Genomic DNA, 22,248 nt, shown 5'->3' with positions numbered 1-22,248 from the left:
AAGCAGTTCAGGGTGAACTCTCTGAAGAAGCGATGAAGACTCATCAGGAGGTGGCAAACGAAAGCTGGCACCAGGGAAGGAAAGTGAGCTAGGCAGATGTAACAACATATGCAAAGAGACAAAGATAAGGTACGTTCAAGGACCTTAGAGAAGAGTAGCTGGAGAAGTCAGCAGGTGCCAAATCATGGAGCTTTGTGTGCACACATTTGGGACTTAATCCTTAAACAATCAGAAGCCACAGCTCTAATTCATAGAATTCCTCTCCTAAAGAAGCAGAAATCACTTCCTTTTTTTTTTTTGAGACAGAGTCTCACTCTGTTGCCTGGGCTAGAGTGCCATGGCATCAGCCTAGCTCACAGAAACCTTAAACTCCTGGGCTCAAGCAATCCTTCTACCTCAGCCTCCCGAGTAGCTGGGACTACAGGCATGCACCACCATGCCCGGTTAATTTTTTTTCTATATATTTTTAGTTGGCCAATTAATTTCTTTCTATTTTTTAGTAGAGACGAGATCTCGCTCTTGCTTAGGCTAGTATGGAACTCTTGAGCTCAAACCATCCTCCCGCTTCAGCCTCCCAGAGTGCTAGGATTACAGGCCTGAGCCACCACGCCTGGCCGTGAAATCACTTCATTTTAATACTTACCAAAAGCCTATAGAGTTTGGTAGTTTGAATTAGGTAAAGTTCCCTGGTCAGCAGCAGCTAGATGTAGGATACTATGGAGCTGGATCCCAGAGGAACCAGAGTAGAGCTGCATGCCCCAAAACTCCTAATTACCACTCCCTGCTGGCCCAACATCACCATGAAATTGTCCCCAGGAGGTAATGCAGAACATCTGGGAAGAGCAGGTCCAACCCCAGCTCTTGAAATAATAACATCTGAGTTAGTGTATACAAATATTCCTTCCTCCACTATAGATGACATTCTTCCTTCTTCAGTGTAAAAGCATTTTAGTTCTCAGGGAAGGCTCCCGGGGCCACAGTGTCCAATCCTCCCTTTCATCCTCTACCACTGGCCCTGTCCCACAGGGAACTAGAATATGCCTTGTTACTCCTTCCAGGAGTCATGAAAGAATGAAAACCCTGTTTTTAAATTCTTATACCAGCTAGGCAGTATTCTGGTAAAAGTATTTTAAAAAGCTTCTATAATTAAGTTAAACCAGCAAATAAATTAGCTACGTAAGGTAATGGGCAAGACAGCCTTAGAAACATGGTAAGACAACCAAAAGAATGGAGACATAAGGGAAAGAACACAAATCATTGATAGTAAAATAATTTTATTTAGTTTCTTATTTTAAAAAAGGTAGCATTTCACATATAAATTTATAGACTTCAAGATTACAGTGTATATCTTGCCAAAGGAAAATCCCTGAAGGACAGCTAGAGCTCACTGAGTGGGCACAGGGAAGCACACTCTGTGGGGAGTGGAAGTGGAAGTGCTTTCTTCAGAACATCACAACAGTATTTCCCTGCTCCTCAGCCTTGCCACCAGGGCTGTGGCTAGTAAGAAAACTCACAGCCATCACTCTGGGGCAACAGCTTTTTGCTCATAAGAACAGAAAACATCTCTAGGAATGAAAGCAGAGATCAATGATCCAGATTTCCCACAAGAATCATTATTTATCTATAGCAACAATAACAGGTTAAGAGTTTATTTTTATAATTCAAAAGTTCTTTTAAAGAGGGCTAAAGAACCCCAAATTCATCCATAATGAGAACTTATAGAATTAAATAAGCAAAAACAAATTTTTTTTCCTCCATATTACAAATGCCTCTACATAAGTATAACAAAAGGCCCAGGGAAAAGACCCATTCAAATCTGGGCTTTCCTTTCCCAATAAACTGTTTGGCACAACCCACGAGCTGTCATGAGACCAATAGGACTGACAGCTGAAAGGTTTCTGGAAGTGGTCCCATGACTTTTTTGTCAAGCTCCAACAGAGTGTACAAAAGAGGTGTTTCAACAAGTCGCACAAACTCAGGCCTAACTACGCAGCACACTGTTCGAGAAAAGTTAATCTGAGGGAAAAAAGGTCCAGATGAACTAGGTCTCCTGTAGTCATAGGTTAACTATGTCATCCTCTTATGAAAAATTAAATTCACTGGCTGCCCAGGTCAGGAGTCATGATCTCCTAGTAATGTGAAAGGTGGAGAAACAACTCTGATTTAAGCATCTCAGGGTTGGGAGAGAAGGAGACAAAGATGGTAAAGGATGCTTTCTAGGTTACTCTTTGTTCCATCCACACCCTATGGGGCTCCTGATGAACAGTATTAAGTAGAATCAGTGTGCTAGTGTTGTGGCTGCCCTATGATTTGGCCTTTAGACAGAAGTGCTGAGGTAAATGAATATACCTCAAATCCAGTTTTAGAAATAAAAACTTCCTGCAATTACGATACAATACTGTGCAGTGAATGGCTAGGAATTGTACGCTGCTCCTATTTCCAGTTAAAGCCCTGTTCCACTCTTAGCCAGCCATAGCTGAAAGGAGTTGGCTGTGGCTTAAAACCAAGCACCTTAGTCACACATGGCCTAGGGCAGTGACGTTGATAGTCATCACCCAATGGAGAGAACCAGGGCCCCAGAGCTTTGGTTCAGAGCAAAGGTTTCATCTTATCCACAACTTAAACCAAGCCCTCTTTATCTCTGAGCATACTAATGCAATAAAGTAGTGATTAGGAATCTCTATGAGGACTCTCTGATTGGGTGGCCAATCACAGGTCCCTGTAGGCCACCAACTTCACTGTAGGAAAACAGAAAGGTGCAACTTGTATCAAGTTAATCGTTGTTCAAGTGGAAGATCATTTGCTGGGGAACTTCAGTGGCCTGGATGTTAATCACATGGATGAATGCTGAGACTGGACCCCAAAGAGAGTGCCTGGGTCCCAGGTGCAATCAGTCTTCATTAACTTACCGTATCGTGGCTGTCTTCTCTCAGGCCTCCCATCTCTTGATTGGCTGAGATTTCCCCGGGGACCAATGTAAACATTATTCAATAGATTTCAGCTTAGAAAAACACAGCTTGTTATATATTTAGTGTTTAACATTCCAGTGCAGGCAGTATCTTAGCATCAGACTTTCCTTTGTTCTTGAGTACCAGTTTAGAAAGGAACACATACAGGATACTTGATAAAACTGTGGCTGACAGGACCATTTGAGTGCCAGACAGCTGGCTCTATCCTGCAATCAGCTGACAAACCAAGACTGTATCACAGGAGAGGCAGAACAGAGGAAGCACAAGTTCTCTGTAAATCTGAAGAGTTCGTACAACCATTGTTCCCACTTAACCCCTTGGGCCACATATCTTGATATGGAGAATATTTCCACCTCTTGCATCAACCTGTGCTCTCCTTGTTTTGGATGAGGCTCTCTCCAGAGGGTTCAAGAGCCTCCTTAGAGGGGAGAGAGCCTTCTCTTCCAGTCCTAACATCTGAATATTTCAAAGCACAAGACGAGTCAACGAACATGCTAGGGATGTTGCTGCCAAAGTAGATCTTACTGTTAGAAGCAATTGCCTGGTACTTTTTGAGCTCCAGATATTCCGGGGTCAATTTGTGCTGTGTGGGAGCAAACAAGAGCAAAGGCATCAGAATACTGTGGTGTAATAATCTTCTCTCTCTTTCCCTACATCTATTTCTCCTACTGGTCTCCTGAGTACCATGACTCAACTCTGAATGATTGCCAATGACTCTCTCATTTTGGGGAGTGGCTATCACATTAACAGGTATGATTCCAACTTTAAATTGCTTCAACAAGCTCCTGCCTTGTATTAATGCAGGAAAAGTTATTTACTTTTTAACAAAAGAATTGGCAAAGGGGGTTTTAGAGAACAATTAATGATAACTAATTATAATAACTAGTATTTCTACAGTGACTTTCTATAAGGCCTATAAAGTACTTTAACATCCACTTTTTCATTTCATCTAGCCAAATTCAACCTGGAATTTCTGCTGATTTCTTTGAGAGAGGTGCATAGGACAATGGATGAGAGTGGCAGAGTTTCAAAGAAGGGCTTGGGCTCATAATCGTATAATCGGCTACCTGTGATTCTGGTTCTCTTGACCAAATTCCAGAAATGGAAAAATATCTCAAGAAGTTACCTGAATCTAGCCACTTGCTTTTCCCAGAAGTTGGATGTTTAAGCTGTTTGTGATAGACAAATGTTTGCTAACCACCAGATCTCTCTCTCTGTCACAGTGTTTTGTTTAAATCAAGATATATCCAACCAAAACTTCTCGGGGGTTTGACTAAAACTCACTTCCACTGTTCCCCTATATGCCTCCCAAAGCCCCTCAAACCATTCCCTGTGATCTTCTCCTCATCTTCAGTCCAGCCAATGCCCCAGGCAAAAGCCAGTGTTGTCCTTCATAGTCCCACAAAATCTGTTTTCTGCACTCCAACATCTTCCACTCTGTGGCTCTCTATCCTCTCCAGTTGATTCATATCCTCTGTCAAAATACTGGAATCAAATCTGATCATAGTACACAATCAAATTACTTCCTAACCCCTTTTTAATATAGGTTGGTATCTGAGTAGCATTTTTCAACATTGTTTAAAACTACTGTCCCTTTCAGAATGAAGGTGACCTCAAAGGCAAGGTCTTGAAACTTGTGCCTGGCCAGCTTCTCCCATTACAGGTTTAGACTGCTAGTTTTCTATACTAAAGTTTCCTATCTTGCCTTCATCTTGACCAAAGTCCATTCTGGTTCTATAGAGTTGTGTCCTCCAATGTTTTCAAGGACTGACAACTCTCATTCTGTCATATCTTGTCATTTCTTCCAAATACAGATTATGTTCTTCCTTTCTAAATTGAAAGTTTAAGCCCTGTCTATAACTTAAATCTTGACTCTAATCCTTCAAACTGCATCACACTCCTTAGCAATCTCTATCTCAACCCTTTATTTGTTCCAATCTACTCCATAATTATAAATCTTGGACATCTACCTTATAAATCTTGGACATATCCTTCCCTTTTCAGATTACTATAGTGGTTCTAGCTGCCTCTTACTGAAATAACTCCTGCTCACTAGGCCTGTACTCTCTGGCCAACTTACTCCAGTCCTTACATAAAATCATTCACCCAATATCACCCAACCACCCCTTCTCAAATTATCTCACATGAAATTCCTTATGACTGAAACCTAAGTTTTTAAAAATTCAATAAACAAGGAGTACTCAACTGGGGGCACTTGGAAACGTGTGTGTGTGGTTGCTAAAACAACTGCTGAGCACTACTGACATTTCATAAGCAAGGGCCAGAAATGCAAAATATCCTACAATGAATGAGATAGTCTTTAATAATGAAAAAGTATTTCACTCTTCAAATGCCAAGAATGTCTTTGATAAGAAATACTGCTCCAAACAAGCTTAGCATCTACACAAAAAAAGCTACCCCAAAAGAGTAAGAATAAAAAAAAAAAAAAAAAAAAAGCTACCTTATTTGTTATTCTAAATAAACTTTATTCTTCTCTTGTCACTCTTGTCATTTCAGGAGAAGACCTTCAACTTTACTGATTATTGAGCCTTTATACAGCAGTATAAATGAATGGATTTCTGGTATTTGACATGTGTTTATGTCTTTGCCTGTGTCCTAACTCCCCATTTTCATAAGGAACTATACAAAGTTCATTACTCAATGAGTGTGTAATATGTCTTGCTAAGTGACTGGTTGATTCTGGAGGATGTCTTGGTCACTACCTTTCCTTGACAATGGATAATATCACCTCTAACACATTAGAGCCCTGAAAAATGGAAAGCAAAACCCCTTAATTATATCACTAGGAAAGTGGCATGGAAAGCCAGTCACCTTGTTTGAGGTGGCATATTTGTGTGCCGCATAATACTCAGCATCTGCTTTTGCCTTTTCTCGTGCCAGGAATGCAGCATCTAGCAAGTAAAACAGAGTCAGGGGATTTAAAACAAAAGAAAATATCCAATCCCTTCCCTCAGCTAGGGAAGAGTCCCTTTCTCCACTGCTTAATACTTACATTGCTTATTTCAGTTTGAAAATTTATAACATTAGCAGTTTTCAAATCCCAGTCCCTAGATAGCTCCTTCTCAAAGGGGAATACTCTTGTTACTGTTGAATAACTTTCAGCTCATCTGAGTCCACTCATTTTCTACCCTAAGTTGCTCCTTTTTCCTCCCCTCCCTCTTCCACCTTATATCACCCAAAGCCTCACCCCATTCAGGATCCAGAATTCAAGTAAAATAACTAAGTTCAGACATGAAAGCTCTGCTCTATTTACTGCATTATCCCACTCCCTCCAAATCCGATTCAGAATTAACAGATAAAAATAGAAGGCAGTAATATATAAGCAAAAGTGTTTTCAAGACTGCAAGTTTAGAACATCAACATCTCATTACATGAACTCAAGAGGTTGAGCCCCTCCATGAAAACTGGAGTTTCTTTTTTTCCCAACTAATTTTTTTTTTGATGGGTGGAAAAGAAACTGGTAGTGATAGGATTTATTATCTTGTACATTCTTTATAATTGATTATGGGTAATATCTGTATTTTATCTGCCTGAGAATAAAGTGGCAGGTGAGAATAAATATGCCCTAATTTAAGGAAGGAAATGAAAGGACGATCTACCCACAGTCACAACCAAACCAAGAGCTAGATATGTAATAGTAATGTTTTTTAAATTTGTCTAGAATATCAGACCAGCTACTTCCTCCAGACCAGATTATTCTGCCTATGGCTTTCCCACCCAACAAATCAAGAGCCCAACCCTGAAGCAGAGAGGCAGTTCAGGAGAGTCAGAGCCTCCTGCTCTCCCCCAATGTACCTTCAATTTCAGAAATGCGCTTTTCAGTTTCTTTCTCCATCACCTTCTGCTGAAACCGAATTTTTGCCACTTGTGCAATCTTCTCTGCCTCTATAATGATACAACAAAAGAAGACACATTCAAAAACCTTTCTATAGTACCTGAGGCACTTAGAATCAGTAGCACACAGTCTAACATTTAATTATAGAAGGCTTTATGGGCTAATTGTTTCATTAAGTTTTCTCTATCAAGACTGTAAACAACTCAAAGGAAAAAAGGAATTTATCTCCTACTTCACTATTCTCCTTTGACAGTGCTAGCTTTGCGGGAGGGAGTAAAAAAAGTTAATAGTTCCAATCCTTCATGGGACTATACAGCAATGGTCCACAAGCTAATGGGAAAGAAAAGATACTTTATGAAAGTACCACAGAACAAAAACAGAGTAATAGAAATGCACGGCAATGTAGGACAATTATATAATGTGGCAGGAGAAAGAATAAAGGAGAGGCCTAGCATGGTGGATCATGCCTATAATCCTAGCACTTTGGGAGGCTGAGGTAGAAGGATCACTTGAGGCCAGGAGTTCAAGCCAGCCTGGGCAACATAGTGAGACCACCATCTCTACAAAAAAAAAAAAAAAGAAAAAAGCCAGGCATGGTAGCACATGCCTGTAGTCCCAGATACTTGGGAAACTCAGGCAGGAGAATCGCTTGGGGCCAGGAGTTTGAGGCTACAGTGAGCTATGATGACATCACTGCACTCCAGCCTGGGGGACAGAGTGAGACCCTGTCTAAAAAAAATAAAAAATAAAAAATAAAATAAAATAAAAGAATAAAAGAGAGAAGTTAAACCAAGGAAGTTCTTCTGGAAGGAATCTTAAAGGAAATAATGAATATGACCTAGAAAGACATGCCAGGAAGCATAAAGAAAAGCAAGAAGAAATGAATGAACAAGTCACAATGAAGAGGTGATACAGAGCCAGTGGACAAGACAACAAAAAATAAAAACAGAAAGAGGGCTAGGAGACCTCTGTCTCAACTAACAGGCTAAGAAGCTTACTTTTATATCCTCAGGATCTACTGATAAGTTAGCATCAGGGAAATGACATGCTGAAAACACTATCAGACGAGGAGTATTCTAATTGCTGTGTAAGATAATGTAGAAAGCAGGATAATTCATCTGAGAATGGGAAAACAAGTGCTGGAGGTGAACATGTAGAAGGCAGGAGGCAAGTACATGCAGAGGAAACTAAACACCCATAGCAAACCTCTGGCCAACCAAAGCACCAGGAAAGAAAGACTCTAATTACACTTTAAATTCAATCACTGCAACTCTTAAAGAACATTCTTAATTCTCCTCTTCAGTCAAATAAGGTGGGTATTTTAACACATCTTATCTCTGGCCCCTGGGGAAAGTACATAACAGAAAGAAAATTTCCAATTGGTTTCTTCTTATCAGGAAAGAGTACCCTTTACCAACTACTCCAGAGGATACCTTCTCTATTTCCCCATCAGAGTAAAATCAATCTATATTATACCATCCTAAAACCAAACTACTGTGTTCAACTGGGCTAGAAATTTAAGTACAAGCAAAAAGTTGAGATAAAACTTTCTATTTCCCCATCAGAGTAAAATCAATCTATATTATACCATCCTAAAATCAAACTACTATGTTCAACTAAGCTAGAAATTTAAGTATAAGCAAAAAGTTGAGATAAAAAAATAAAAGGTAAGGGATCTGGAGCCTGCACTTAGAACCCAGAAAATGTCATCTCAACACAGGGGGACTGTTGTGGTAATCCCATTCAACAAAGCTCTCTGTCATGAGGGAATAAACCAATAAAGAGTATAACCAGACTTCTAGTTCTAGAAAAATGGTGGCATAGACTAGTGAGAAAACCCTTCCCCCTTCAGCCACCACCACCTTAACATGCTAGATAAAATATAACAAATTTGTTTTTTAATGCATGCCTGAGTTCATAAGAATGAATGGAAGATCCTCAAGTGATTAAGGAAAGGGAGAACCAAAAGTCTATATGGTGGCAGCCCTGAGGGTGGTTATGAGACAAAGAAGGAAGAGGGACTTGGGTTTTTGCCCATGCAGGGCCAGGAGATAAGGACTTGTGATGTTAGAACTAAGACTCCTGCATATAAATCTAGACTTCTAGAGGGCTGCCACTCTACTGAAAGAGAGACTAAAATCCTCTACCCACTAGCCCAGTGAGAATTAAGCTTTTCTCTACCTGGACACACCAGGAGAACACCCAAATATGGAAACAAAAATCTTAAAAGCTAAAAGAGAAGACTGATTACTTCAAAGGAACAATTAGACTGACAGCATTCTTGTAAATGGGTAAAAGAGGCCAAACAAAATTGAAATGATGTTGCTAAATGACAAGGAAAAGTTAGTTTGGTTTAGAATTGTAGGCTAAATTACCATTCAAGAATGATAATAAAAGCATTTTCAGACCAAGGACAACTGAAGAAGTTTTTCATTTCTTAGCCTTCACAGAAAAAAATGTAGCAGGAAAAAAAGAATACAGGGGGGTTGATGATGGGAGGTTCTTTGGTGGGTACAATGTGTGCTGCTAAAGTGATGTGTGCACTGAAGGCCCTGACTTCACCACAATGCAATATATCAACATAACAAGAATTAGAAAAAATAAACAAATTGCCAGAAACAATGGAGAGGAAAAATATTACCCAACACATGTAAATCAAAATAACGTTTACTGTAAGAATTAATAATGATGATGATAATAATCAATGGGAGAATAAAGACAACATGAAACTACAATACTAGGCAATAATAATATGTAAGATTGGAAGACAGTGATTAAAGTTAAAGCATTCTAAGGTATTGTTCAAGAAGAGGACAAAGAGAATGATTAACTTTAGACTTTGTCAAGTTAGGCATACTTGTTAATATTTTATAGGTAATGAATAGTTATCCATTTCAGAAACAGAATATAAAACTTCCAATCGAGTAAAAGGAAGAAAATAAAGAACATACAATCAATTCAATACCAACCAGAAAAGAGGGGAAAAAGAAGCAGAGAAAAAATACATGGTATATAGCACATAATTAAATGATACAAACAAATTCAAATATAGCAGTAACCACAATAAGTATAAAAAGACTAACTCACCAGTTAAAAGACAGATTCTCACATTGGATAAGATAACAAAATCCAGCTATATGCTGTTTACAAGAGACACACCTAAAACATAATGACATAGAAAAGTTGAAAGTAAAAGGATGGGAAAAGATACACCAAGAAATAACTAACCAAGAGAAATCTGGCATAGCTGTATTATCATCAGGCAAAATAGATCTTAAGGCAAAAAACATGTGTAAGGATAACAAAGTATTACCGAACAGGAGCAATTCTCTAGGGAGATGTAACAATCCTGAACCTGAATGTTCTTAACAATACAGCCCCAAAATATAAAAAAAAAAAATTACAAGTCAACAAATCCATGGTCATAGTGGGAGATTTTAACACATCTTTCTCAGTAACTGGTAGCTCAAATAGGCAAAAATTAGAAGAATACAAAAGATGTGAATAACAATTCATAAGGCTGATGATCAAATGGATATATAAAGAAACCTGTATCCAACAAATAGAGACTATATACTCAATCTTTTCAAGCACACATAAGACATTAAAAAAAATGACCACACATAGGTGGGCCACAAAGCAAATTTCAACAATCGTTTAAGAATTCATATAACAGATCTTATTTTCTGACTACAATGCAGTAACACTGAAAATCAACAATCAAAAGGTAGCCCCTCAAAACCCACTGAACCAGAAATTTTAAAATATGCTTTTAAAATGCATTAGTGAAATAAATTACAATGAAAATATGTTTAAAAGAATTAAAACTGAACAACAATAAATATTTCAAAAGTTGTGAGACATAGCTAAAGCAGTACTTAGAAGAAAGTTTATAATCTTCTATGTTTCCTTTAGAAAAGATTGAAAGTTAGTGAATTAAATATCTAAATCAAGAAGTTAGAAAACAGTCAGTGAGTAAACTTAAAAAGAGTAGCTGGGTGTGGTGGTGCACACCTGTAGTCCCAGCTACTCAGGAGGCTGAGGCAAGAGAATCACTTGAGCTCAGGAGTTCAGGGCTGCAGTGAACTATGATCATGTCACTGCACCCTATCCCTGGCAACAGAGTGAGATCCTGTCTCCAAAAAACAATAACAAAAGTAGAAAGAAGGAAGTAATAAAGTATAAATAAGACAGATCTCTGGCAAAACCTGATCTAGCAAAAGAGAAGGCACAAACAATTTTAGAAATGAGAAGGGGGTATACATATTTGGGTAGAGGTTTCAAAAATCATAAGAGAATTCTATAAAAAAGCTTATGTCCCCAAATTTGAAATATTAGATAAAATGGACAATTTGCTATAAAAATATAATTACCAAAACTGACTTAAAAAGAAACAAATACCTGGCTAGACCTATACTCAATATAGAAATTAAATCAGGTTAAATCTTACCATAAAAACATGCAAATGAAAAAAGCACAAACCCCACTACACCAAGATGGTTTTTACAAGTGAGTTCCACCAGATCTACAATGATGAGATAATACATATCTTATACAAAATGCTCCAGAATACAGGAAATGGAAATGCTCTTCAACTCATTTTGAGGGAAAGAAAGAAAAGAAAGAAAAGAAAGAAAAGAAAGAAAAGAAAGAAAGAAAGAAAGAAAAGAAAGAAAAGAAAGGAAAGAAAGGAAAGAGAAAGAAAAGAAAAGGAAAGAAAAGAAAAGAAAAGAAAAGAAAAAAAAACTGACAGTAAGAATATAAGAAAAGAAAATTATAAACTGAAAATTTCTAAAGAAATTACCAGCAAACTATATTGAGACATGTACTGGGGTGAATCTCCTACATCATGACCAAGTTGATATTTACCCCAGGAATGCAAAGATAATTCAGTAGTAGAAAATGCATTAATATAATTTATTATTATTAATAGCTTTAAAAAGAAAAATCATGTTTATCTCAAGATATGTAGAAAAAAATTCTAAAAGTGTTAAAAGCCATTCACGATGAAAGCTCTTGGCAAACAAAGTATAGAATGAAGCTTCATTAACCAATAAGTGTTAAGTACAGCAAACATAATTGGTACTATTTAAAGTTAGGGACAAGAATGCTTATCATCATCTTTCTTTTCTATACCATACTATAAGTCATAGCCTAAAGTAGTAAGATAAGAAGAAGAAATAAAAGATGTGGGACTATAAAGGAAAAAAATAGAATTGTCCTTATCTGAAGATAATATGATTGCTCCAGTGGGAAATCCAAGAGACTATTAGAAATAAAAGCATTTTCAGCAAGGTTGCTAAATAAAAAACAGCATACCTCTACAAAACCAACTAGAAAATATGCCTTTAAAAAGGAGTCTATTTATAATATTGAAAAACTTAAAGGATATATAGGAATAAATCTCTAACAAATGTCCAAGAACTTTAAGAAGAAAATTATGACACCTTTTGAAAGACATTTCTCATAAATGTAAAAATACAGATTTATAAGACTCAGTATCATAAAATATTACAATTCTCTCCAAATCGATATATACATTCAATGCAATACCAATCAAATCCCCACACAGTATTTTATAAAAAATACTGGTTCTAAAACTTATATGGAAGAATAAAGGGCACAGAATATTCCAGAACAATTTTAGGAATAGGAACAGTTAACAGTTAAGAGGAATAGTTAAGGAGAAACTCACTCTACCACATAGCAAGACTTAACATAAAAGCTACAATAATTAAAACAATGCACTATTGGGGAAGGACAGACCAAAAATTTGGAACAAAATAGAGATCTTAGCATTAGAACAAATGATATATAGTATCTTGTTACATGATAGATTTGGCATTAGAAATAAGTAGAGGAAATAATGAACTATTACAATAAGTAGTTTGTCTAAGACAACTTGCTTGGCATTTGGAAAAAATAAAACTGAATCTCTATGTCACACTAAACACTAAAATTCCAGATGGATTAAAGACCTAAATATGAAAATCAAAACTTTTAGAATAAAATTATTACTTTGAGGTAGGGGGAAAAATTCTTAAACAAGATAGAAAAGGCACAAACCATAAAGGAAATGATTAATGAATTTCACTACATGAAAATTAAATATATACATATGTCAAAGAAATTATAAAGTTCAAAGAAAAGCCACAAATTAAAATAAGATGTTTGAAAAGGATCATTATCCAGGAGAGATATAAAGAACTCTTACAAATCAATTAAAAAAAGCAATCAAATAATGGGCTAAGAACATTAACAGGCAATTCATATACCAAAAAAAGGAAATCTGAACAAATAAGCAATATTCAACTTTACTAATAATCAGCAAAATTTAAATAGAAATTATGTGATACCATGTCTACCATTGAACTGACATACGTTTTTAAGTCTGATAACTCCAAGGGCTGAGGAGGATGTGCAGAAATGGGTACTCAATTATGGCAGCATAGAAACTAGAACTCAAATATTGTTGAAGAGAGTCAAATGGAAGAATCATTTTAAAGAGTAATTTGGCAACATGTTAAATTTGAAGACATGCACACATATGACCCAGCAATTCTACTGTGAGACATGTATTCTAGAGCAATGCTTCTCAAGCTATCTGTGGGAAAACACCGTTTCTTTCTTTCTTCTTCTTCTTTTTTTTTATATTTCAATCTATTAGGAACTAATAAATAGTAAAATGTAATAAAAATGAATTACAGCACTAGAAAAAAAATTAAAAATATTACTGTGTTAAAATCCTATAAGAACTTAAAAACATCCATTCTCAATTTCTGTGCTCATCTCATAGGGGCAAAGAAACAAAAAGTTGGTGACAGGGCACTGATACATTGAGTAATGCTACTCTAGGAAAACTCTTGCACATGTGCACAAGGAGACATGGATAAGAACATTACTGCAGGAGTGTTTGTAATAAGGAAAAACTAGAAACTACCTATAACTCTTCATTTGTTCATCTGAATAAAATGAGGTCCACTCACAGAATAAAATACACAGCAGTTAAAAATAAACTAGATTGGCCAGGAGTGGTAGCTCACACCTGTAATCCCAGCACTCTGGGAGGCCAAGGGGGGAGGATTGCTTGAGGCAAGGAGCACAAGATCAGTCTGGGCAACATAGCGAGACCCCATCCCTACAAAAAAAATTTTTAAATTAGCCAGATGTGGTGGCGTGCCCTTGTAATCCCAGCTAGTTTCTAGGCTGAGGCGGGAGGATCACTTGGACTCAGAAGTTCAAGGTTACAGTGAGCTAAAATCAATCCTGCCACTGCACTCCAGCCTGGATGATAAAGCAACACCCCATCTAAACAAAACAAAACCAAAAACACCTAGATCTACATACATCAATATGAAAAAAACTCAAACAATGTTAGTAAAAAAGGGCAAGTTTTAAAATAAAAGGTAGAGTTTGATAGGATTTTTGTAGTTTCAAATAAGTAAAAGAATACTATAAACTGTTACATATTCACAGTAAAGGTATAAAAATAAGGACAGAAAGGATATACTTCAACTTCAGAATAGAAGCTATACTCTGATAAGATCAAGAAATATGACAGCAAAGGGTACAAAGGAGGCTTCAAACAGAAATTTTTTTTCCTTAAAAGAAAATATGACCTGAAGAAAATATGGCAAAATCCTACGCCTTCATTATACTGTTCTCTGTACTTTCTTGTATCTTTGAATTATTCAATAAAAAAGTCTTAAACTTTCAGCATCAACTGATGGCAGTCTAATATACAGTATTCCAGAGTGGAAGGGAAGCCACTGTAATTCAAAATGAGCTGTAAGCAATCCTGCCATATTTTCACAGATGACAATATCTATCCAGATAAAACTAAGTGCATGTCACTACCAAGGATGCATACTATAATCCTGAGCTTTGGCCAAAAAGTTTTCCTATCCTTAATCTGTATAAATGGAAACCTACTCCACAGAGACTAAAGCTCCCATAAACTCTGTCCATTCTCTCTGTTCTTGAAGAAGACAATAATGGCAGCTGACCACATGATGGAATGCCAAAGCACTTCATTAAGTACCGGTCTCACACCTACTTTTAAAGGTTTTAGGAGTTTCTACAGTTCTCCACCACATATGATACAATCTTACTTGAAACCCATCAATACCCAATATGAGACTGACAAATAAGAGAACAAACTCATTAACACACATCCTTAGAGACATTCATTCATTTCAGAAAGAAATCCAAGTACCTATCACAGCCTTTTTCCTCTCTGTCTCAGCTTCTTTCTCCACAACCTTTTGTTTCTGTGCAGCTATAAGTAATTTTGTCTTCTCAGCCTCCCTGTGAAGCAAAACATTATAAAAAATTAGAAATTATTTTCGTATGTGGAGTCATAGCCAGTAATTCTGACCCTGTAGTGCATTAGAGAATCATTTTTCAGTAAGAATTGTTTGACTTATTAGGGTAGGTAAAAGTGGTGCTATCTTGTTTTACTTATAATGAATCTGAGGTTGAAAGACTAAATGATTTGCCCAAAATCACCCAGAGATAGGAAAAAATTATATACATTTGAATTTTAGTCTAATTTTTTCCTTCTAATTGTTATCACATAAAGCCCTGTGATATGGAAGGGAATATATAAACACTTCCTTTGCTGTTAGGCCTCCTGCTAACCCACACAGCACCACTGTGCCAGTCAGAGAGGGCACCAGGGCCTGGTGTGGTAGCTCACATCTGTAATCCTAGCACTCTGGGAGGCCAACGTGGGGGGATCGCTTGAGGTCAGGAGTTTGAGACTAGCCTCAGCAAGATCAAGACACCATCTCTACTAAAAATAGAAAGAAATTAGCCAGGCAAGTAAAAGTAGAAAAAAAATTAGCTAGGCATGGTGGCACACACCTGTAGTCCCAGCTACTCAGGAGGCTGAGGCAGGATCCCTTGAGCCAAGGAGTTTGAGGCTGTTGTGAGCTAGGCTGATGCCATAGCACTCTAGCCCAGGCAACAGAGCAAGACTCTGTCTCAAAAAAAAAAAAAAAAAAAAATCAGCCTCTGGGCAGATGCAGTCCCTCAGATGCACAGTCTGGCGAGCAGAATGGAGCTGGATTTCAGCCCCTGCCCTCCTCAGGCAAACACTCATGTGCAGTGGCCCTAATTTTTGTATAGACAATATAACTAGGTGGCAGTTATTAGGTAGTGAACTGGGTGGGGAGCTTGAACATAAGGAAAATTTTCTAAGAATGTGAGCTTATAATATAGTTTGAACATCCCTAGTGTAAAGATTCAGAATCTGAGATGCTCCAAAATCTGAAACTTTTTGAGTGTCAACATCATGTTATAATTGGAAAATTCCACATATAAGTACTTAACACAAACTTTGTTTCATGCACAAAATTATTAAAAATACTGCATAAAATTACCTTCAAGCTATATTGTGTTTATGGAACATAAATGAATTATGTGTTTAGACTTAGGTCCCATCCCCAAGATATCTTATTATATTCCAAATATTCCAAAAATCTGAAAAAAATCAAAAATCAAAAAACACTTCTGGTCCCAAGCATTTCAGATAAGGGACATACAACCTGTAACAGAAATGCTGGCTTATACAAGCTTGCATAAGTGGCTACTGGATGACCACATGGCAGAAACGGTATTTAAAAAGATTATTATGTGAGAAGTTAGACTGGATAATCCCAAAGTGGCTCTTAATTCTGAAATTCCAATAGTTTATGAAATGAAGAAAGATCCAGAATTATCTGAAAAGTAACTCCAAATAGCTTCCCCAAAACATTTCTTCTCAAAGTTCCCCTTCTGTCAACATTGATCAAGACACGAAACGATATTCTGAATACTGAGTTATTTGAGGGCAAGAGAACACACAGTATTTATCTTTTCCATCACCAGAAGCAATCATATTTAAAGCCTAAGGCATCCTGAGCCTTTAATAAATACTTTTTTCTATAAGTGGATCACACCTATGATCTACCTGGCACTCTATGCTTTATAGCTTTAAAAGAAGTATTCCTTTTCTACAACAAAAAAAGAAAAAATAAAACTCCGCATGATAGAAGGAAGATACAGACTTGGGAACAAAAAGGACTCAGAAGAGTATCACCCCATGAAGCAATATTACTACTCCTAGGGCCCCCTATGTTTATACATCTATTGTATTCTTGCCTTTTGCAAATTTATTTTCCAGCACCTTGTATTTTTCCCTCTTAATATATCAGATAAATTTCCTAAAGACTTTTGTTTGTTTTTGCCAGTACCTGCCATACAAAAATATTGCCATTTCAAGTGTAGTATTTCCCTAAATGGGACTCTCTAAAACACTTAGAAATTAGTTTTCCATTAAACAACTAACTTCTCATTCACAGCCAGCCCTGGACACATAAAAGAGAAGACGTAGCAGTCAACTCAAGCAAAATTTCCCCAGAGGCAAATTATAAAGATTCAGGTCCAATTGTGGATACACAATCACACACAATGGAAAACCAAACTTTACATCAACAGGGTGTCTATTCTTACCATTACAACATAGTAACAAAATACAGGCACTCTCTTGAACCTTCACAGCTAGGACTTATTCCTCTATATTAATATTTAATTCAAGGTACTATTCATATAAAATTATAGCTCTTTGGCTTCCAGCAATAGTTCTATAGCAACCTACAACTTTAGCCACTGAAACTGCTCCTGAAAAGTCCATACATAAAGAGAAAGCTAATAAAGAGTCTAGTGGGAATTAACACAAGAAAATAGGTAATATTACTAGAATAAGAGTATAGAAGATAAACTATATACTCTCTACCCCAGAGTGTATTATCTCTCATGTTTTCTCTAAACTGGTATATTAATATACAGACAGCCTTAAATAGAAATATTGAGAGCCCATGCATATTACTCACATTAACTCAAAATTTCTTCTTATGGCTTCTGGGATTTTGGGTTTTGTGACACGCACAGCCTAAAAAACAAAAGTGAAAAAGCCAAAGTATATTTGAAAAATAAATCTTCAAAGTAAAGCTTCTATAGAAGAGTGCCTCAAATGATACTAACACATGTGGGGATCCCACTAGACAATTGACTTTTCATGCCATCACACCAAGAATCAAAGATAAGTTGCTTCACATTTCCTTAAAAAAATGCAGGACTACAGGGAAAGCCACTCTACCCGCTGAGGAAATAATTCCCCTAGATAAAAGGTTCTCCCTTAAAAAAGATGTTTTACAAAGCTCTTTAAGTTGGATACTTTTGCTTTCCTTTTCAAACTGGCAAACCAAAAAAACAGACAGAAGGCAAAGGTCCAAGATTGAAATTGAAAAGTCAGAAACAATTAGTCAAAATCAAAACCAAACAGAAAACCCAGGTCGCTATATGCAATTTAATACAGTGCATGGTAAGTAAATTACCTTATCACTTCCTACACCTAAAATCACTTAGCACTCACTGTAAATAACCTGGTGGCTGAAGGAAAACAAGTACCAATTATTGGCTTATATTCTTTCTTCCTGGAATCTTAGTACTATCTACCTGTCTTTGTAGATATTGTTTACTAGACACTTTGTTTCCCACAGTGTACTCTGACATAATTAAGATTATCTAATTAGAAAGTGCTGTTTTTTGAAGGCCAAATTTTCTGCCTAAAGGACTTGATCTCTCAAAAGCTTCTGATTTTACTAGTTAAACATCCGGTACCCCCCACCTACACCACAAACACACACAAAAAATACTTTGCTGATTTGAAGAAAGTTTTAATTTCCCCATGGAAACTGACTAAACTTTTAAGCCTTTAAGGTTTTGGTTTAAGGTTTCTTAAAAAAGCTTGGCTGGGCATGGTAGCTCACCCCTGTAATCCTAGCACTCTGGGAGGCTGAGGTGGGAGGATCACATGAGGTCAGGAGTTTGAGACCAGCCTGAGCAAGAGTGAGACCCCATCTTTACAAAAAATCAAAAAATTAGCCAGGTGTAGTGGTGCATGCCTGCAGTCTCATCTACTCAGGAAACTCAGGCTGGAGGATCACTTGAGCCCAGGAATTTGAGGTTGCAGTGAGTTATGATGATGCCACCACACTCCAGCCCAGGAGACACAGCAAGACTGTCTCTAACTAATGAATGAACGAACAAATGAACTAAGTAACTAAAAGAAAGCATAAAAATTTTTTTTGAGACAGGGTCTCACTCTATTGCCTGAGCTAGAATGCAGTGGCGTCATCAGAGCTCACTGCAACCTCAAACTCCTGGCTTCAAGCAATCCTTCTGACTCAGCCTCCCTCACAAATAGCTGGGACTACTGGCACGTGCTACCATACCTGCCTAATTTTAAAAATATTTTGTACAGACAGGGTCTTGCTATGTTGCTGAGGCTGGTCTCAAACTACTGGGCTCAAGAGAGCATCCCACCTTAGCCTTCCAAAGTGTTAGGATTACAGGGGTGAGCCACCATGCCCAGGCAAGCTTTAAAAACTTTTAAGCAACTTTACATTCCCTACAAGAAAGAGAGGAGTCAAATTTGTAGGTAATTTTGGGGACTATCATAACTAAATATAAAGATTGCAGGGAAATGGAATAAGCAGTTGGGGCCTCTGTGGAAAGAACTTATGACATGCTGAAGGCGAGGCATGTGGGGCCATAAGGAACAACTCAGTGGAGATACCCAGAAGATAAAAATTCAGAAACAGAATCTGTGAGAGATGCCAGATTTTACTACATGACAATCAGACATAAGATGACTTTCAATATGGATTAATAGGATTCAAAGGGAAGTTATTGCCCTACTCCATTTAATTAAGAAACTGCCTACACATCTTTTTAAGTGTAAAATAGGACTGTCTTTTGGAGACTCCCATTTTCCTATATGAGGCTGAAGAACATATCACATGCTTACTAATCTTGAGAAAACTCACAGATTTTCAAATATGTGAAAATATAAACACTTGCTGTAACAGATATCATGAGTAAGTTGCATCATAAGAGACTGAAGAAGTAACAACATATCCAAAAATAATGATACAAATACACACACACACACACACACACAGTGAGTGGAAAAGGTGGGGGAGATGGCTGATGAAATGAATATACTTGTTCAAACTGGCTCCTGGGTTATAAGCATATATTTTAAATCAAAAGCCAGCATATAATATAGTCACTTCCTTAAATAACATAGGAAAAAAAATATCAACGATGACCATTTTCACCATTTTAATTTACCAGAGCAGTTTTTCAAGAAGAAAAGTAGGGTATGAATAAGGGAAAGGAAAAATTTAAATATTGACTGTTATAGAGAATGTTAATTTAACAACAAATATTTATCAGGTGCCTACTCTGTGCCAAACACTGTTCACAGCAGTGAACAAGGCAAGACTGCCCTCACATAATTTAAAATTTGAAGAGAGAAAAGAGACAGTAACAACAAAAAGCAAGTAAATGAATAAGATAATTTCAGATAATTATGAGCGCTATGTAAAGAATTAAAATAGGATGATTTTAGAGACTGGGAAAGTACTAGGTTGTGGAGGGTAAAATCAAGATTTTATTTTTGGTATAACTCCATAACTCAAAAATCTAAGGAAATTAACCCCCAAAAAAATCACTAGAGAGAGTGAATTCAACAAAGTTGCAGACACATGATAAATCTACCAAGAATAAACTGCGTTCCTCAATGCTTAAAAAAAGACTATATACTGAACAGCATTAAAATTCATTAAATGCATGAGCATTAATTTAACTTAGGATTCAAGTTTTTCCCCAAAGTTAGAAATTCTAAAAGAAACAAAAAGTATGATATGATTAAGTAATATCATAAATTGTTATTTTTGAGCTTATATGCATATTTAGGTACTTGATATAGCTTGAAAATACCAATAATGAAAACTCATCTGGAAGAATAAACTTGCAGACATATCAAAGGCCATTATTTTTGAAAAGATAATGTACCTTACCAGGTTCTAAAACTGAATTAAAAGTTGAATTATCACAACCATATGGTAATGTGTTAAAAATAGGAAGGCTGAAAAACAGATCTGCAGTTCTAAAAATACATTCCAACTATTGTAAAAAAACTTTTTTATAACAATACAAAAGCAACTAAAACAACGGAGATCTTGTCTACCACTTTAAGAATGTATTACAACACTACATTTTTTCATTCAATGATTTTTAATAAAAACAACAAATAAATTCAAAAGATACTTCTTGCTGCTGTGCAGAAAATGACGCAGACAAAGGTAAAAGTGAAAAGGAGGAAAGACGATAAGAGGCTACGGGGAAGTACTGGCAAGAGACGATGGTTTGGCTTGAGGAGGTGGCAGTGCAGAGGCATGGATGCTTTTACATGGGTTTTGGTGGTGAAATTAGCAGGATATGGTGATTAGATGTTGAAGGTGAAGGGACTGTCAAAGGTGCCTCCCACACTGCTACACTGGTCTGGGGGGAAGGAGCAGCCACTTACTGACATGAAGGAAAAAACAGGAGAGAAGTAGATTTGATGAGAAAAGCTCAAGGGCTCAATAACTAATGAAAGAGTAGAAACAGAAAGAACAATGGAACAGAACAAAGTTCAAAAAAAGACTGTAGTATATTATAGCATATATTTAATACAACACAAATACCATTTCAAAGAAGGTGGAAGATGGAGAAAGAATTATTCAGTGATTACTGTTACTACCCAATTTGGGGTAGGGGGAAGGAATTGAAGCCTGATCTCACAATTGACATCAAAATTGTTCCAGAGGAATTAATGATTTAAATCTAAGACTACAACTATAAAAGTAGAGAAAAATTTTGTAATTTCTGATTTGATTTAAATTTGTATACTTTTGAAGTAGTGAAAGGATCTTGAAGCATACAGCTCAGCAATATACCATTAAAAAAATACCACTGAAATTACTATGTAGAAGCATAAAACTCCAAAACTGTCAAGGGGAAAACAAAATTAAATGGCAAAGAAAAAACTAAAACAAAATGCTTATTATACATTTTAAAAAGAACTGTAATAACCAATATTTAAAACATAATTTAAATCAATTAGAAAAACCATAAACTAAAAAAATGAATAAATCCAACAAACAAGTCATAAATGAAATACAAATGGCCGATAAAATATTCTAGGGCACTCAACCTCAATAATTAATACAAATACAAGATTAATTTTCTCCAAAAGGATTAAAAGAGGAAGAAAGATCTTGCACCTACTAATTATTTGGGTACAATTACACAATCAAATGTGTAGGAACTACAGCTCGCCAATCCTGTTGATGAGAGAGCGAGATACTACTAAAATTTTTCTGAGAGGCAATTTGGTAGTATGTACCAAAAGCCCCCAAACAGAATATGCACTTTGACTCATCAATTCTACTTTAAAAAATTTATCCTAAGGGAAGGATTTTAAAAGATGTACAGTATATATAAGCATGTTCACTGCAACATGTATATAACAGTAAAAATTTTGAAACC

The 22,248-nt window shown here is 36.5% G+C and overlaps 1 protein-coding gene across 4 annotated transcripts in view; it reads right to left on the bottom strand.

Annotated features, from left to right (window-relative positions):
• Positions 1-1,257: 1,257 nt before the first annotated feature.
• The window catches only part of ERLIN1 (ER lipid raft associated 1), a 40,121-nt gene continuing 19,130 nt past the window's right edge, over positions 1,258-22,248 (bottom strand). For 3 of the 4 annotated variants that reach the window (XM_012768400.3, XM_012768405.2, XM_076009860.1), the window contains 5 exons: positions 17,700-17,758; positions 15,041-15,132; positions 6,786-6,875; positions 5,802-5,881; positions 1,258-3,552 (listed from right to left, as the gene is read on the bottom strand). In XM_012768400.3, coding sequence (XP_012623854.1) covers positions 3,331-3,552; positions 5,802-5,881; positions 6,786-6,875; positions 15,041-15,132; positions 17,700-17,758 — 543 coding nt within the window. In that variant the 3' untranslated portion in view covers positions 1,258-3,330. The other variant, XM_076009859.1, reaches the window with a different exon arrangement.

The sequence above is a fragment of the Microcebus murinus genome, chromosome 14, assembly GCF_040939455.1.
Source record: "Microcebus murinus isolate Inina chromosome 14, M.murinus_Inina_mat1.0, whole genome shotgun sequence".
In the NCBI taxonomy this organism is placed as follows: Eukaryota; Metazoa; Chordata; class Mammalia; order Primates; family Cheirogaleidae; genus Microcebus; species Microcebus murinus.
The sequence above is the reverse complement of the archived record's forward strand: the minus strand, read 5'-3'. Positions and strand labels throughout refer to the sequence as shown.